The sequence below is a fragment of the Dioscorea cayenensis genome, chromosome 12, assembly GCF_009730915.1.
Source record: "Dioscorea cayenensis subsp. rotundata cultivar TDr96_F1 chromosome 12, TDr96_F1_v2_PseudoChromosome.rev07_lg8_w22 25.fasta, whole genome shotgun sequence".
Classification (NCBI taxonomy): Eukaryota; Viridiplantae; Streptophyta; class Magnoliopsida; order Dioscoreales; family Dioscoreaceae; genus Dioscorea; species Dioscorea cayenensis.
The window spans coordinates 19,853,499-19,872,124 of NC_052482.1; the positions used below are offsets into that span (position 1 = coordinate 19,853,499).

The 18,626-nt window shown below is 34.2% G+C and overlaps 3 protein-coding genes and 1 pseudogene across 3 annotated transcripts; 1 reads left to right on the forward strand and 3 right to left on the reverse strand.

Moving 5' to 3' along the window:
• Nucleotides 1–1,770, forward strand: LOC120273286 (endoglucanase 13-like). Its single transcript, XM_039279913.1, has 4 exons — nt 1–210; nt 305–718; nt 828–1,067; nt 1,165–1,770. Exons 1-4 carry the CDS (start codon nt 1–3, stop codon nt 1,768–1,770), a joined length of 1,470 nt encoding a protein of 489 aa, XP_039135847.1.
• Nucleotides 1,771–3,685: 1,915 nt separating this feature from the next.
• On the reverse strand, nt 3,686–7,503 carry LOC120273374 (protein trichome birefringence-like 3). The gene is made up of 6 exons (XM_039280001.1): nt 7,347–7,503; nt 7,008–7,245; nt 6,744–6,918; nt 4,869–5,068; nt 4,618–4,776; nt 3,686–4,083 (listed from the first exon to the last, which is right to left on the reverse strand). The coding sequence occupies exons 1-6, from the start codon at nt 7,450–7,452 to the stop codon at nt 3,750–3,752; spliced, it is 1,212 nt and encodes a 403-aa protein (XP_039135935.1). The 5' UTR covers nt 7,453–7,503; the 3' UTR covers nt 3,686–3,749.
• A 365-nt stretch (nt 7,504–7,868) lies between these two features.
• On the reverse strand, nt 7,869–10,067 carry LOC120273485 (annotated as a pseudogene).
• Nucleotides 10,068–12,435: 2,368 nt separating this feature from the next.
• Nucleotides 12,436–15,528, reverse strand: LOC120273484 (metal tolerance protein 1-like). Its single transcript, XM_039280108.1, has 2 exons — nt 15,479–15,528; nt 12,436–14,075 (listed from the first exon to the last, which is right to left on the reverse strand). Exon 2 carries the CDS (start codon nt 14,073–14,075, stop codon nt 12,810–12,812), a length of 1,266 nt encoding a protein of 421 aa, XP_039136042.1. The 5' UTR covers nt 15,479–15,528; the 3' UTR covers nt 12,436–12,809.
• Between the last annotated feature and the right edge of the window lie 3,098 nt (nt 15,529–18,626).

Consider the following 18,626-nt stretch of genomic DNA (forward strand, 5'->3'; position numbering starts at 1 on the left):
ATGGCTCTTCCAAGCCTCCTCCTCCTCCTCCTCCTCGGCTTTGAGTGCTTCTCTCTCTTCTTCATCCAAAGCCATGCTTCAATTGATTACTCTCAAGCTCTTACCAAATCCTTGCTCTTCTTTGAGGGCCAAAGGTCCGGGAAACTCCCCCCTTCTCAAAGACTCCAATGGCGTGGTGATTCTGCTCTCAAAGATGGCAGTGATAATGGGGTAATTAATCAATCACTATATGCTTATACTATATATATATACATAAATATATAACTCTTTAAGTATTATTTTGTTAATATAATTTGATATATAGATTGATCTCACTGGAGGATACTATGACGCCGGAGACAACGTGAAGTTTGGATTTCCACATGCATTTACTATAACAACACTGGCATGGGGAATCATTGAATTTGAGAAAAACTTAGTTTCCAAGAATGAGTTTGGTCATGCCATGGAAGCATTGAAATGGGGGTGTGATTATTTTCTTAAAGCTCACATTGCTCCGGACGTGCTCTACGTGGAGGTCGGAGATGGAGATTCCGATCATGAGTGTTGGATGAGGCCAGAGGACATGACAACTCCAAGAACTTCTTACCGTGTCGATGCTGCACATCCCGGCTCCGATGTCGCCGGAGAAACCTCAGCCGCCCTTGCCGCTGCTTCCATTGCCTTTAGAAAGGCTGATCCTCATTATGCTGATGTGCTTCTTGCACATGCAAAACAAGTAATCACTTTAACTTGCATTTTTTTTTAAAAAAAAATTTATATTTGTCATGTCATTATTGTTAATAACTTAATTATATATGCATGCATGATTATTATATATGTATTAGTTGTTTCAATTCGCTAATGAGCACCGGGGGCTTTATCAACAAAGTGTTCCGGTGGCCGGGAAGTACTACTCCAGCAGTGGATTTGATGATGAATATCAATGGGCTGCAGTCTGGCTCTTCCATGCAACGGATGATAAAACTTACAGTGATTACCTTGCCAACTGCGGCAGCACAGGTGGTGTTCGGTCTCTTTTCTCTTGGGATGATAAATGGGTCGGCGTCCAAACTATCGTCACTAAAGTAAGTACGAGAATTCGATGATAATAAGATAAAAGACCCAAGCTTATATATATCTATTCACATATTTAATGACAACGATAATTTAATAATGATACAGTTAAAGATCGAACAAAGACTTGACAACAATAATCCTTTATGGAACAAGTACGAGTCGGAAATGGTTCAATTCATATGTCCGACGATACAAAAAGGGAACAACAATGTGAAGATGAGTCCCGGAGGGATGTTGTGGTGGCAGCCATGGAACAACTTCCAGTACACAACGTCGGCCATGTTGGTGATTGCGGCTCATGCGGACCACCTTGCCTCGGTGGGAGCCAACTTAATGTGTGGCTCGGTCACTGTAACGCCTAGAGAGCTAATTGAGTTTGTTAAATCACAGGTGGACTACATCTTGGGTGCAAACCCAAAGGGGATGAGTTACATGGTTGGTTTTGGGTCGAAGTATCCGATTAAGTTCCATCATAGAGGAGCGTCGATGCCTTCGATCAAGTCGGACCCCAATTTGATTGGGTGTAAGGATGGATTCGAGAAGTACTTCAATAGTGATGGACCGAACCCAAATGTGTTAGAGGGTGCTGTTGTGGGTGGGCCTGATGCAAACGATCAATTTGAAGATCAACGGTCTAATTATCAGCAATCGGAGGGACCAACTGTCAATAATGCGCCACTAGTTGGGGTGCTAGCTAGACTTGCAGCTTAGATTTGGTCCAATTGATGTTGTTTTAGGTTTTTGATAATCAGAGGTTGGGGGCTAATTATTTTAAGTTGTGTTAGGGATTTTCCTTTTCACTATCTTGGTCAAAGAGATAATGAATTTTAATTTTCAAATTTCATATATCTTACTTTGTTGCAAACAAAACTTTTTCTTTGTATATATATATATATTCTATTCATAATTTGGAGAATTAAAAATTTAAATTGTCTCTTTGACTCCGTAATCTTTGAGACCTCTAACATCGGATTTTGACTACCAATGTTTTTCCCCTTGTCTAACATTTCATCTAGCAAATATAAATGTATATATTATGTAGACTTTTTTTTTATCTTGACCGCTAAATTATAGGCAACAAATATATATATATTTTTTTGTCTAGTTTATTACATCTAAATATTACGAGTGTGTTAGAGCATGCCACATATTTTGGAGTCTTGTCTTCATAAGAAAAAAAAAAAAAGCGGTAGTTCAGCATATTCAAGAGAACAAGATCCTAACTTCTTTACTTTATTGTTACATGTCAGCTAATTAGGAGCAAGCTTAATCTTTCTCAGTATGGACCTCTCATTTATATGACAAATTTCACAAGATTGAGGCAAAAGCAGACCGGGTACAAAGGACTCATTGAGTGCACAAATGGCCTATCTTTTAGTAAAAAATAATTTCATATATAATCACCACTCTTTTAGTATAAATAATTTAAGTAGAGATAATCACCATCCATTTTTCCTCTCATTGACAAGTGGTCAAAAAGACTTATTTTTATGTTTTTTTTAATTACGATGTGAATAAGCAACCACAAACACACACTTTTTCCAAACACACATATTTTTATTATTACACTTTAAATATATTGACAAAGAGTTAAATTTTCGATTCCCCTCCTAAGAGTCAAATGCTTTAACCGTTGGCTATTACGGTTGTGCCACACTATATTACTATATTATTTTGTGTAATTACCATATATTATGTCATTTTTCTATAAAATCACAATTTAATATGGAGGCCAACGACCATTCTGATTACATGGCGTCAGTGCACTCTGCATAGAGGGTGTTCGCCTCGAGTGTCGAGCGTGGTTCCCCGAATTCGATCCCCATCTCGCGCAAGGTGAGGGCACGGTTCAGTGCTGAGCACGGCTCCCTCACGTGTTCGTCTCTGGGTTCCGGCGCTTGTCGTCTTTCTCAAAAATTTAATATGGAGCGAACATCCTCATCCTCCTCTCTGTATAACCTTTGAACAAGTGAGAGAATAATATGATACCAAAGAGTATAAACCAGCGATATTGGCCTCACTGTATAAGACGTTGATACCAAAGAGTATAAACCAGCGATATCGGCCTCACTATATAAGGCGTTTGTGTGGGATTTAAGATCCTAGAGTTCATTTGGACGTGGAGGTGATCACGAATCCCCAATTGTGAGTGTGAGCTGATAACCCGAATCCCGTGTTATTTGATAAAGATGTACAGATTAGACAATCAAATTCTCGGTATGTATATATGCCTTGACTATCTATCTATATCTTATTAGATTATTAGTTTATATAATTTTTTTTTTTTATAAGGTGGATAAACCACAAATACATTAAAAACGAAATATATAAAATAAAGAAGATTCAAAATAAAGAGTACAAATACAGTTACACAAAAAAAACAACAAATTCACTAGAAGTGGAATAGAAGAAAAAAAAGAACAAGGTTTCTAGGAGAAGAGAGCGTTTCCTCCGAGAATATTAACCCATGATGATGCTGAAACTAGCTAATGACATCCTCGTCGTAAGGTTGTTTTTAAAATTAAGTTAGTAACGTTTATATATATATATATATATATATATCAATACAGAGAACTACCATAATATCCTCATATGCAGATGCACAAGCGCAGAAAGAATTGCAAGCTACCAAAAAATTAATTAACATTGGAATTGATTGATTACATGAAACTCCAACGCCAAAGAAACTCTCACAAATATGCATAAAGAACTTGATTCCAAGTGTCTGGAACTCCAGGCAAACACCAATGTATGCAATCAGCATAACGTTTGGGGTTAGCTTTTTGTTTTCTAGTCAACTTTTGTCCCCCTGTTTCAGTATACACAGATACATGACCATCAATTCTATATTCTGAGAGTTGTGTTATGTTTACTATTGTTACTGGAACTCTCATTTTCTCTATAATGTTTGACACTACTTCCATCAACTGTTTATTAGAACCACTTCCCCAATGTCCCCTTTTCATCACCGGTTTTGTTTCATTATAGCATTTGATTCCCTTCTCATTGCCCCAATCTGCACTCCTGCATTATCATTGCAGGAAAGCAAGATCTATTAGTCAATATATATATATGAATTAAAAATATGGATAAATCATATTTTATTTTTAAAAAAAAACGTCAAGTATATATGTGGATACAAATTTTTTTAACATACCCATAAACCACTTATATTAAAAACATAAGATAAAATGTAATAAATATAAAAGATTAGTGAAAAAAAACAAAAGTGTGGGACAAACAAGAAAAAATCTTTAAGGAGTTAAGGACATCGGTGAGCATTCTAAAGGAGGAAACGCGACCTTGTAGAATGAGCAAATGAAATTTTTAATTTCTTTTTTAATTATAACAAAGGATAAATTTAATTTAACTTAAAAATTAAAGTAATTTTTTTTAATAAATTAGTGATTTATTTATTTTTTTTAAAAAAATTAAAGTAAAAAAAAATTGCATATAATATATTTAGACAACAACATTTCATTTGAGTTTTCTTTCATAAATTAATTTAAAAATCAAATCACATGAATGCAAGGAACACTTGAAGAAACAGAGACATACCTCATGTGAGCAGGGGACATGGTAATGAAGAAAACTCTTGTGAGGTTTGGGTCTATATTTGAGTCAACCCAATTGGCCCATGTCTTCATGCCAAGTCTATAGGCAAATACAATATCAAGTTCTTCATTCCCTTCATCACCATTTGAAAATGATCCCCACCTACATTTAGTTTTATTTTAACAATTCAACAAAGTTCCTTAAATAAATAAATAAATTCTAAGTTATATATATATGAAGAATTGATAACTTACACAGATTTGAGCTTATGTCCAGTCATCCACCAAACATAAGTGTTAAAGACCAAGATATCAACTCCAACCCAATTCTTTGCATGCTTTGCTATTGAATCCACATGAAGGATTCTTTTAGTTGTGTCTGTGATTATAGGAAGATCAGAGTTTGATTCAATGAGGAATGGTGCCCAATAGAACTCCACTGTTGCATTGAACTCCTATATATCCATTAAAACAACATAAATAATAATATTATTATAAACCAGTAAAATTAAGTTGGTCCTTTATTTTAACATACCCCACATAAATTATAAAAGAGAAAATAAAATTCATTAATTAGTTATCCTTTATAGAATTTTATAGTGTTTTCAATAAGAATAGATGTATTTAAATTAGTGGTGTCAAACCAGCCGGTCCGGGCCCACACGGCCCATGCACTATGCGTGCTCAGGCCGGCACGGCCCGTTTAGAAATCATGCCGGGCCGGCACAACCCGCCAACCACCAAGGTCGGCCCAGCACGTGGTCCGACCCAGTTATATTATATTTATATTTTTTATTTTAAAACCCCAAAAATATAAAAAAATACTCTAAAATTGCTAAAAAAATATAAAAAAAATATACTAAAATTCAAAAACATAGAACTAAAAACCTTATTGATTAAAAAACAAAAAATATACAAAAGAAAAAGAAAAAACTTACATTTGGCATGCCGGGCCATGTTGGCCCGAAACAGGCTGCGGGCCGTGCCGGCCCGTGGGCCGCAAACCCCTAGCCCAACACGGCCCGGGGTATGGGCCGTGCCTGGCCCGAGCACGGTACTGTAGCACCGTGCTTGGGCTAAGCAAGACCCAACTCGTGCCGGGCCATGCAGGGCCCGGGCCGGCACGACCCATTTGACACCACTAATTTAAATACATAACATTATTTTAAAGAAAAGGGTATTAATTTATCAAGCTCTCTGCAAGTAGCTTGAGCTCGATTTTAAAGTTACAAATTAATTTTGAGCTTGCTTGAGCCTAGACTGGTTTAATCGCTCCAAATATATTAATATAATATTGTACAATTAAGACACATGCAATGCTTATTATACAAACCCAAGAGAAAAATGTAAATAATAGTTATTTAAAATATTATATAAAACTTGTATTGTTACTTACATTGAACATATTTCAATTTTGAGATGTACTTTACCAGGTTTGAATTGTCAAAATTATAATCAAGTTCAATTCAAACAAATATCTTCAAGCTAGTTTCAAGCTCATACAATGCTTAAGAGTTCATGAAATGAACCAAATTCAAGCGAGGCTCAAGTCAAGCCTAACCTGATTTAGCCTAGCTTGTCTACTACTCTGTTTTGTTATGTTTTCATGATGTAATTATTTTTTTTTTAATAATAGATGACAAGTGTTCTTTTTATATGAATATAAACAGTATCGAACAGTACTAGAATCCGAATATACAATATATGTATAGTATGATAATAGTATAAAATCCATAGTGAACAATATATGAACAGTACGGTCGGGGAGGGATTTGAACCCATGGCCTCCCCCTTATACTTTGGTGTAATTATTTGTTTTTGATTTTTAGTTGTCTTTTATTGTGTTTTGTTTTTTAAATGAATAAATCATAACTTCATTGAAATAAAAGACAGGAAACACAAATAGAACAGAACCAGAGAAAAAAAAAATAAAAATATCTCTCACCAAAAGTGAAGCGTTGAGAAAATAAAAGAAAACAGAATGTGTAAGTCTAACCGGCGAAGTCCACTGTTTTATTTTGTACTTTCTCACATTCAGAGTGTTCCAATGTTGATTTTTATTTTACTAAACTGTTGTATTTTTTTTTAATCTAAGCAATTTATCCTTTTTTTTTAAAAAAAAAAAATTACCTTAGCTCCGAAAACAGCTAAAGAGCGGGTTGATCTATTCATAAACTTTTGATCTTCTGGTATTCCAGCTTGCAACATGCAAACAAATGAGAGCCATTGTCCTCTCTGAAGTGAATCCCCTACAAACATCATCCTCTTTCCTCTCAACTTCTCAAGAACAACTCTTGCATTAAACCTGTCATTCATTTTTTTTTTTACCCATTATAATTAATCATTCAATTCATCAAAGTTTTAACTAATGAAATCTAGAATCAAGCACAAAACCTTGGTAAAGTACAGTCATCAAGTTGCCATTCCCAGTGTAAGAAATCTTTATCTTTCCTTCCATGGCTTTGGCATGCTACTTGTTTTTCAATGTAAGGACATGTCTGTTCAGTGTAGGGTGGTTCCATTGAACTATTGAACACCCATTGCCCATCCATTACTTGACACTCACTTGGATTGAATCCAATCTTATCTTCATCTATCAACTCATCTTTCCTCATGGATTTCTCTTTCTCCTCTGATCATAAACAAGAACACAATGCATGCATGCATGAATGCTTAGAAAATAAATTAAAATAAAATAAAGGTTTGAGGATCAAAGTTTAGTGATGAAAGTACCGGTAAGAAACCGAAGATCCTCCGTAAAGATCACCCCGGAAAATGCCACGGCACTGATGATGATGGCCATAAGGGATAGAGGGAGCTTCCCCTTTGAAAGCTTCATCGAAAAACCGATGTTTAATTTTTTTTCGTACTAAGTATCTAGGTTTTTTTATTAAGTTTTCTTGTTGAGATATAGATTGAGGAGTGGAAAAAGGTTTGCCTTAATTTTGTGGAGTAAGAGTGAAGGCAAAGCCATGTATGTGGTGATGAATTATATGATAATCTCTCTCAACAACTTCTTATTCCTTTTTCCTTTTCTTTTAAATGCTCCTGTTGATCATACCTTAAATTAAGTAATAAAATTCCTGTTTGTTGGTAGTGTTTCTTGATTTCTAAGGTTAACATCTCACCAATCATCTGGTTATGCATTCTTTTCAAGAACTATATCTATATGTTGCCAATTAAATATAAGCTTTTTAGATTCAAATATATTCTTAGATACTTCAACATTAACTATAACTAGCTAAATGCACAGAATAAAAATGAAAGTTACATTAAGAACACACACTTATATAAATTTATCTACTTTTAAATACAGTTATCGACGAAATTGCACAACAAGAAAGAAAAAAATTCAGAAAAACAATGCATTATAAAACAATTGATTCCAGGTATCAGGCAAGCCAGGCAAACACCAGTGGCTACAATCTGCAGACCGGTCCGGGTTCGCCCGTTGGTGGGGGCTGAGTACGCCGCTGTAAACCGATGGATGAGCATCTTTTCGGAGCTCGGAGAGCCTGGTAATGTCTAGGAAGTAAGCTGAATGTTTCATTGCTTTTATCACTCCATTGAGAACTTTCATTTGATCAGGATAGATGCCAGAGTAGTTAAAACCCAGCACTGGTAATTTTTCTCCATAGCAGTTCTTTGACACTGGATCATTCCACTCTGCAGCACTATTCAACAGCAAATATATATTTGAATTAATTCTTTTTTTTATAATATAGACATGTCACCCAAAACACATACTACATTAGAAGAGAGTCGAACTCTCAATTTCCCGCATGAGAATTAAATGGTTTAACATCTCGGCTATTGCTGCAATGGCATTTCGATCAATTGATTCTATGATCCTGACTATCAAATTTAAAGGGTAATAATTTCACATAAAAGGGCTGTGATCAGTAAATAAGACCTCTTTTTTCTTAAAGGAAAAGTCCACTTTATGTGCCTTTGCATTTGATGAGTGGAAAGCAGAGGATGAGAGCAAAATCATTGATTGGTGGCCCAGATGGCAGATGAGAAATTTAGTATTCCCAAATTGGTCCCCTTGTGAAAGAAATGTATGAAAATTTGACAAACATAAGTTGAAGCCAGACACAATTAGGTTAAAAAATTCAATTAGTTGTAAAAAATAATCACTTTTAATCTTCACTTTAAAAACATCTCTTAGGCCCAACGGAATTATATATATATACATATATACACAGAGAGAGAGGTGGTACTTGTAATGAGTTGGAGAGGTGGACTGGAAGAAGACTTTGGTTGTATTCATGTTGATATTAAGGTCAACCCAGTTAGCCCAAGTGCTCATCCCTCTTTGGAAGGCAACCAACCTGTCCATGTCTACGTAGTATGCTCCTCCATCTCCCATGTAATCCCACCTACAACCATGACAACTCAAAAACCCTAATAGTCACATTCATATATATATATATATATATATATATATATACACGCCGATGTAAGATATATACCCTTGAAGAGATCCTTTGTGACTCCACCAATGGCCGGAGTTAAAAGAGAGAACATCAACTCCTTTCCAAGCTTCCCCATTTACCGACATTCGGTCAAGCCTGAGAATCCTCCTCCCTTTGATGACATCAATGTCTACAAGATAAGGTGCTCTATAGAAAGCTATTGCCACTCCATACTCCTGTTGTTTAATTTGTCAAAATTCACATATATATATTAAGTTTGGATCTCTCATTCTCTCATTTTATGAGCTTAAGTTTAAGATTGGGTACCAAGAAGTTGAAGGTGGAAAGAGGGTCTCCTGTGATTAGTTGTGTTGGAGATTGGTTTGGCAAGTCTGCATGTATCATGCACAGTAAGGACTGCCATTGATTCCGGCCAAGTGAATCTCCCACAAACATCACCTTCTTGTTCCTCATCCTCTCAAGAAAATCAATTCCATTGAATCTATACAAACATTTATCAAAGTTATTAAATTATTAATAATATATAAACTTATATATATATATATATAAATTCCTACCTTGGAAGGTCACAGGCAGAAGGCTTCCACCGGAAAATGAAGGTAGTCGGAGTCCGGGCGACCGAATAACTTGCAGTTGAACTGAGGATCAATGAAGGGGCAACTAGATTTGTAGAGGGGATAGGACTCATCATGGAGCCAACTTCCAGTGAAGACATTGCAGACTTTTCGGTTAAGGATGAGGCCCGGTCCTCGTCTTCGAGGTTCATCGTGCCGCCTTCTTAGCATTGCGGTGGCTACCGGAGGTCCGGTGAGGTCTTGAATGAAAAATAAAGAGAGTAAAAGCACTGAAACAGGTCCCATATTGGTAAGGAATGAAGTAGTACTGAAATGAGGATCTTTGGTTTGTGTAAGTTAGGGAGATTCTATGATATATAATATCATGTAGCTCAAGAAGAAACAGAGAGTTATGTGGATAATATGGAAGTTGTGAAGGTGGTGTGCATGTGAGGTTAGATAGGAATTCACGTGAGATGGAAGTCTAGTTAGGGACCTTAGGGTGGTGAAAAAAAAAACCAAAAGGTTTAGTTTTCATTGGCTTTAATGGTGTCCTTGGGTCGGTGGGGATCTTCATTGAGAGATGTGACTCTTCTGGATGGATTCCGTGGTGATTGGTGGAGTTAACTGGTTTAATCTCCGGTTTGATAAAGTTTTACTTTTGGTATATTTGGAGTTTTATTGTGTTGAATTCTGAGTTCATTTGATTTGATATCTAAGTCACCTAAAAGTGGAAGTGCCTTTGGTCCGTCCAATAGCATGATTTTATTAAAAAAAAAAAAAAAACTTGTTTGCGGAATTGGGATGTTGATTGCTCAAATTCAAAACGTACTGAATACAATGATACCACAAGTCCTAACTTTGAATGTGGGCTTGCAGAGCAATCACCGTATTAACTGAGTGCCACAGATTTTGATTTTGAGTGTGAGCTTACAATGCTTGCTTACTAATCTCCGTATTGGCAGAGTGAGAATATAAAGATGAACCATTATTAATTGTCTCATGTGTACACGTCCTTGAATGTATTTGTGCTCGTCACATTCCAGGTAAAAAAAAAAGGAAAGTTTGTTAGTTATTGAGAGCAAAATATTCTCTTTATTAAAAATTCTCTTTTTAAAATTAATACTATCATATACTATACATGGATTACATGAGTTATTATCACCGATCGATCATTAAACAAACCGGCAGGTTAACCAATGGCATTCAATTTTTTTGAGGCAATAAATATGTCAATCCAAGTAGACCAAAACTCATTTATATCAGATATGAGCCTGCCTAACACAAATCAAGCCAAACATCAAAGACCTCTAATTAGTAAAATCAAGTTCATCCTACAACATATTGGCTTTGATTCAAGGCCTCAAAATGCACATATAACACCAAACATTGAAACTTCAAAGTGGAGTACTGTTTAGATACATGCAATATATAGTGTGACTGTGTGACAATTTGGCTTCCTTATCTCAAAAGTTTAAAACCTTCATGTGACCTTTGTGGCATTGCTCTCTGTGGGGCTATCATGTCCTTTATGTAGGAGCACCAAGTGATGGCACAATAGTTGTTTCACTCCCTTGCATTGAATACACAGTCCAATTGTTCTTTGTTCATTAGTGCTTTAATAAACCCACCAGTTTTGGGAGCTCATCAATCCTATCTTCATGTTTTTGATTCTTTTTTTCAGTCCCTGCATAAAGAACAAAAACACATATAACATCAGGTTACCCTTGATACATAATAACAGAAGCTTGAAAGTAGCTTGCCATCAAACATTTCCTGGAATTCAATGGAAGAGACTGTAGATCAGTTCACAAATATTGCAGTTTAGCTGCATTTCTTTTTTTCTTTTTATTAGCATTATCATCTCAATGCGAACATCTCATTACTATCAAAGAAGCACTGAAAAAAAAAAACATATGTAAACAAGAACAAAAGAGTTAAAGACATTCCTCTGTACTGACCTGCAGACTGCTGGTTGATGAAGTTATAAGACATTCCTTTTTTCCAGTAATCATATCAAAACTCTGAAATTTCAACAATGTTGTAAGTATATGGATAAATACATTGAACAAAATGAGAAAATGTAAATTTGATAACACAATGGAGTATAATAGCTTAAAATCAAGTCTTGAGTAATCAATGCATATTGAGCTCCCCTGCTTTACCTTTAAATTCTTGGAAATCAAGATTAGAAAGATGATTCACCTTTTACCGACATGATTAATGCTTCCATTAGTGATCACTGCACGCTACAATTAATGCTTCCAATTGTGATCCAAATTGGCACATGGTTTGTTCTATAGTCTCTTCAAAACAGCCCACCAACTTTCCAAGGCTAATTGGGGGTTGTAAATCAGTCCACAAACACTGCAGCTTAGCATTAACATCTCAGGAGACAAATACAATATCAAGCAAACACTGAAACACAAAGCACTAGCTTGAGACTAAAATCGGTAGACAAGATTACCATATTTAAGAAACTCATCAGTGCTGACCTGCAGGTACACCAAGGTACAAAGCTTTTACAACATTCTTCTTTTTGCTAGTTATCATATCGAAAGCCTGAATTCTTGCATCAATTGACCAATACAGACACAGCATCCATTTTGATTGCAACAATGGTGCAAGTATACAGGTAAATATGTTATGGCATTATGAAAGAAACGTAAATAGGATAGCTTGAAAAAGCATGGAGTAATAAGAGAATGTCGTCTATGTGCATGCAACAACTCTGGATTCTTGCTAGTTCAGAATAGGTGATTTACCTGATACTGGAATCAGCAGACACAACAAACGAGACCAATTTGACCCTTATAATAGTGATCAAAGTAAGCTAAGGCAAAGCAAGCTGTTAAAAATGAACTAAGTCAACAATAAAAACAGCGCCCACAGCCTGCAATTCATGAGGCTAAACACGGCCACTAGAAGCCTATCTAAATTTGGAATATTGAGATTACCATGGGAAGGCTAATCGAAAAAAAAACAAATTAAAACCTCCTGAAATTGAGAAAGAGCAAGTAGCACATGAATAGAAATAACCAAAACAATCTCAGCACATGGTGATACGTCCAGGCTCAGTCCAGAGCATCTGAATGGCCTCATGGCTTGTTTTATATTCTTTCCAAAGGCCAAATACAACTACCGTCTTATAGAGACAGCACATTAAACACCAAAGTCCATCTATCTCAGTAAATGCATATAGCCTACGCACGTTCAATCTGAATGGTAACATGACTAATATTATACTCCCTCCTAATATATCCTATCACCTTATCAAGGACATGTTCAGCATCAGCCTCAGGTGTGATCGTCACATGGCATGCAAGCAGCACTTTCCCCACAGTTATAGCCCAGATGTGCAGTTCATGAATGGCCACAACATCGTCCATCTCACAGAGTCCGTTCTCAAGTCTGGTCGCATCAATCTCCCTAGGAGTGCTCTCCATGAGCACCTCAAGTATGTTCCTCAGCATTTTGATGGTAGTTGTAAGTACGATCACTGAGAAGACAAGAGTGCATATCAAATCAATGATCGTCCATTTGGGATAAGCCCAAATGATTGCACCTCCAATCATCACTCCAATGCTCTGGAAACAGTCACCAAGGACATGAAGATAAGCGCTGTGAACATTGATGTTACGCTGATTAGCTTTCTTTCCATCTGAACTGCCCTTCTCAGAATCAGAATGCTTCAAAAGAGGTTCATGAACATCCTTTTTGTCCTCCCTTGAGTGATGGTGATGAGTTGAGAAGCTAACTGAATGGCCATGCTCCCCAACATGGTCATGGTCATGGTCATCATGATGGTGAGAGTGATAATCACCAGATTTCTCATGTCCATGGCTGTGTTTGTCATGGCCATGCCCACCGTGACCATGGCTATGTCCAGCATGGCCATGCCCATGCCCACCATGGCCATGATCATGACCCAGCAAAACAGCCATGATGATGTTTACAACCAAGCCGAAGGTTGAGACAGCAAACATCAAGAAACCCTGGACCTCACCACTCGGATTTATCATTCTGGAAATGGCCTCGAAAACCAAAATACCAGTCAAGAGCCATATCAGCTGAATAGAAACCAAAGCTCCAAGAATTTCAATCCGGAAGAAACCATATGACTGACGTGGAGTTGCCTCCCAGCCCGATGCCCAGAGAGAGAACAACGAGATGGCAAAGGCAGCAACATCCGAGAGAAGATGGGCAGCATCAGTCAAGATTGCAAGACTGTTCGCTTTGATGCCACCAATGACTTCTACACTCATAAATATGATGCACAGAATGACGGCAATGATAAGCTTTCTCATGGATGCTGATCTTTCTTTTGAATCTTTTAAGGTGGACTTGGAATCAGAGAAATCACATGCAGCACCTCCACAAATCCTCCGACCACCCAAACTAGACACTCCAGCAGGCATATCCACAGTTACTTCAATTATCTGAGAAGATTGGGAAGTCTGTCCTTCCATCTAAAAAATCAAAATAAAAAAAAATGCAAGCTCTTAACTTTGACATTGCAAAGGAACTGAGACTTTTAAATTTTTCTGGCTTAGATAGTAAACAATGTTGATGGTGCATGCTCAAAAACAACATCTAGTCATATACAAGCCGCCTGAGTCATGGCAACATTTAAACTATTCCCATAATTTAATCAAGCAAGCAGCACACAAAGTTACCCGAACAAATCAGTTTGCCTTAAGGTATCCCAATTAAGTGGTTGATAGAGATAGACAGCAACCTAAATTCCATCTAAAACAAGAAAAGCAAATTTCAAAGAACCTCACTACCGAGTTCTCTTGGAAAGGAATGAGTTTTAAACTAAGTCCAAAATAAACTTCTTAGCGAATAGGAAAAACAGAGAAAGAACCCATCAATATTGTCAATTTCATTTCTATAATTAGAGAACTACTTCTCTCATATGATAGGGCAGAGTATGACAAACTACTTAAACTGTTAACAATGTCAAGAAGTTTATCAAAACTTACTAAAACCAGAGGACAATATACACAACTAGAGATTCACATATCGTAAACGCCAAAACACTTCAAGATCTGGCCCCAAACACGACAGGCGCCAAACACGACAAACAGAACGAAGAATGTACAACAAAATTTTAGAAAAGTCAAATGAAGATTTATGGAAGATCGCCCACATTTTAATTCAATTGTCAGAAACGAACATAAGAAATCAAAGAAGTAAAACTTAAATTCGAAGCTTTAAATTTGTGAGCCTGCAGTACTAGACAGTGACCAGGACATCTAAACACATATAGAATTACAACCCCCCATGACTGAATTCAAGTAACATGACACTGAAACGTATTATTTTTTCATGACATCCATGGTCACAAACTCACAGCCATCAAACTTCCAACGCATAATAACATCAGGAAAAAAAAAAAAGAAAAGAAAAGAAAGATTCACTAGAGAGGCACAAGAATAAACTCAGATAACAAGGCACAATACAAAATTGACACAAATCCAAATGTTCCAATAGTTCCAACCAAGCAACAACTCACATAATTCTAATTTTCTCAAATAAACACAAAAAAAAACTCAAGTCCATGGCTAAAAATCCCAACTTGCTTATATACTTTGGCTTCTTATCATCATCATTATTGTTATTTTCTTGCCGTAAAAAACAAGATTAATAATCAACCAAACCTAAAACACAAAACTGAGAAATCTCAGCATTACAACACAAAATAATTTTTTTTTTTTTAAAAAAAAAACAACAACAACATGTAGACGAGATATGCTGAAACGAAGTCAAAGAACAATACAAATCAAACACGCAATCTGTTCAACAAACAAAGTTATAGAAAAGCATGATAAAAAAGAAATCAAAGAAGCTTGAAACGAAGGAGAAGTACCTCGTGGAGGCGCTGGAGAGGGAGAGAGAGAGCAAGAGAGCGAAGAGGAGGAGGAGGAGGAGGAGGCGAGAAGAAGAACGAAGGGAATTGGATTTATAGCGGAAGAGGGTGAGATTCAATGTGGGCCCCGGTGGGCTTTCTAAGTTCGATTGGGCCGTAATGTATACCTACTAATTTACGAGACTGGGACTTTGAACCTAAATTTGTGACCAGATACGTGGATGTGGGCCCGGATCTAGCTGTCTTAACAGGACTGGGACAATAATTTATTTTTTTAATATCTGTTTTTATAATTGTTTTTGCTTGCCCTGTGGATTATGTATTATGGAGTTTGGTAAGATGACTTGTCTGCCCTTTGAAAAGAAGGAAAGAAAGGTATTTTTTTTTAAAAAAAAATATATATTTAAAATATACCTCAAATTTTTAAAATAAATTAATTTAAAAAAATTACCATTTTAGAACGCCAATTTTTTTAATGAAAACGACAACAGTTGGGTGCACCTCCGTAGCTATAAATACAATATCTTAAATAAAGGAGTTTGCTTGTCACATAAAAAAAAAAATACAAATGTTATATATATATATATATATATATATATATATATATATATATATATATATATATATATATATATATTAGGGGCGTAATTATAAGTTTATTGTTAGATTTCATTAAATTTTAATTACAACATCTATATCGTATATCATATATGAAAACAGGATTATTTACCTCCAGCTATAGCAAATTATTGAAAAGATAACGAGAATCTTTAAGTATATGCTTGAATTAACCAAAAATTCTTCTAATCTATCACGTCATCATCCACCGATAGAGTTAGATATTTCTAAGAACTTGACAACTCTTAGTGTTGTCATATATATAATTCTTACCATCAAATGATTAATTCTACTTAAAATTTAAGTTAATAATTATCCAACGTGCCAATTAGAATTAATTTAGAATTCCATTATATAAAGTCATGGACCACTTTATATAAGTTGGATTAATATCATCACGAAGTTAATTCAGAAATGAATTCAAACTAACAATGTTACCCATAACCAGATTAATACCACTGGGCTATGGTCTTTTAGTTTTTTTTAATAAAATAATAAATTATATTTATTATATAAAAGATATGCTTGAGATTATATGTTTGGATGACATTGGTGTGTATTAGAGTTTAAAAGTTTATTTTTATAACTTTTATTTTTTAATATTATATTTGTTTTTCAAATTTATCCCAAAAAGTGTATTATTTGAACAGAAAAAATAAAAAAGAAAGGGATTTTATTTTTTATTTTTCGTTGAAATATAAATGTTATATCTTATATTAAAAAAAATACAACTGCATATAATTTTCCTTTTGAGGGTGTTAAAAAAAACTTTATTTTAAAAAATATTATTTTATACACAAATAAATACTTTTTCCAAGGAATGCTTCAAAAATTGTTCGATTTTAAACCGATATGTTCATATCTAACTTTAAAAATAGGTTCTAAATTCAAGTTTATGGACAAATCAGATATAATTTCGAATTCTCTAGAAATTAATTTTAAATCTAAAATATTTATAACAATAATAACAATTCTTGAAATATCTAATATTTATAGGTACACACCTAAATATATAAAAATAATGTCATAAATATTTATAATATTATCATTACATAATATTTTACATCTATATATATTTTTAAGGCAAAAATATAATCAAATTATAGATGGGAATCATGGGATTATATTGAATCATGTTTAGATCATATTATAAAACAGTGTTTTTTTTATTAATTAGATTTTTTTCTATTTAAAAAATAGATAAATCATAAACTTTAATTTAGCAAAAAAAAAAAACAGAGTCCAGAAGTACAACAAAAAGATGAGAATAAAAATAAAATAAAAAAAAATAAAAAGTGGAATAACCAAAAGTACAGAAAAAAAAAATTATATGGAATAAAATTATATTGGATAAATGTAAATTTTATAGGGGGCCTATTTTTTCATTTATGCTGGCATGTTTTGTGCCTAGACAAGCTGTGCTAGAATGATAGTTACAGAGATCCAACTTTTATAATCAATATTAAATCTCTCTATGCTGTCAAATGTCAAGCATGCATATTGTAATATTTATTTACATTAAATCAAAGTAAATGTGTAAATAGGTTTAAAATTTTATTTAATCTTTGTTAATATAATAAATTTGCTTTGGTGGGAGAGGAAAACTAAAATTTTGTAATTAACAAAAATATATTATTATTTTATAAATTTTAATACTATTTTAGGACCTATTTTAAATTTTTATTTTGTTATCATCAGGATCAAAATTATACCAAAAAAAAAAAAAAGAATCGAGTCATTTATACTAAAATTAAATGTGCTTCAAAATTATAAATTTATAACTGCAACAAATCTTGGCTTATTTCTTATTTTGTGTGTTTTTAGAAATTTAATATGTGTATTTTAATAAAACAAAGGACTGACCAAAATAGTTTATTAATTATATTATTTCCACAATAGGAGAGCGACAATTAATTCTTTTAAGTGAATAATTGAAAGTTCAGAGGCTGTCAATTTTATTGAAAGTAATAATAATAATTATCATTATTGAAATTTTTTTTTTAAAAAAAAACATAACGGTGCCAACGTTGAGCTGAGTTGGACGAATTGCTTCATGGCCTTGCTCTTATTAATTCAGGAAACAATTATAAAAATAAAGAAGAAAAAACATAGGGCTGATAATGACTTGGATGCAGACTTGAAGTGACTTGGACAACTCCATTAATGCAGAATTTGTCAGCATGATATAATATATTATATAAAAATATATATAAAAATATTTATACCATACCTTTAATTTTCTCCCTTAATAAAAAAAATCTCTTAACTATTTTATATCCCCATAAAATCTATTTTTTTCTGAAACCATCTAATAGCCTATTTTTCAAATTTTTCCAAGTGATTTTAAACAAAAATACAAAATAGAAAACAAAAAACTAAAATTTTAAATATCAAAAATAAATAAAATAAAAATATTATATTTTAAATAAAAACTAATGTAGTTACTCGTAAACACACAATGTTTTATAAAAAAAATATATTTAATAAATGAGAAGTATATTTTGTAAGCATGACACAATGTAGAAGGTTG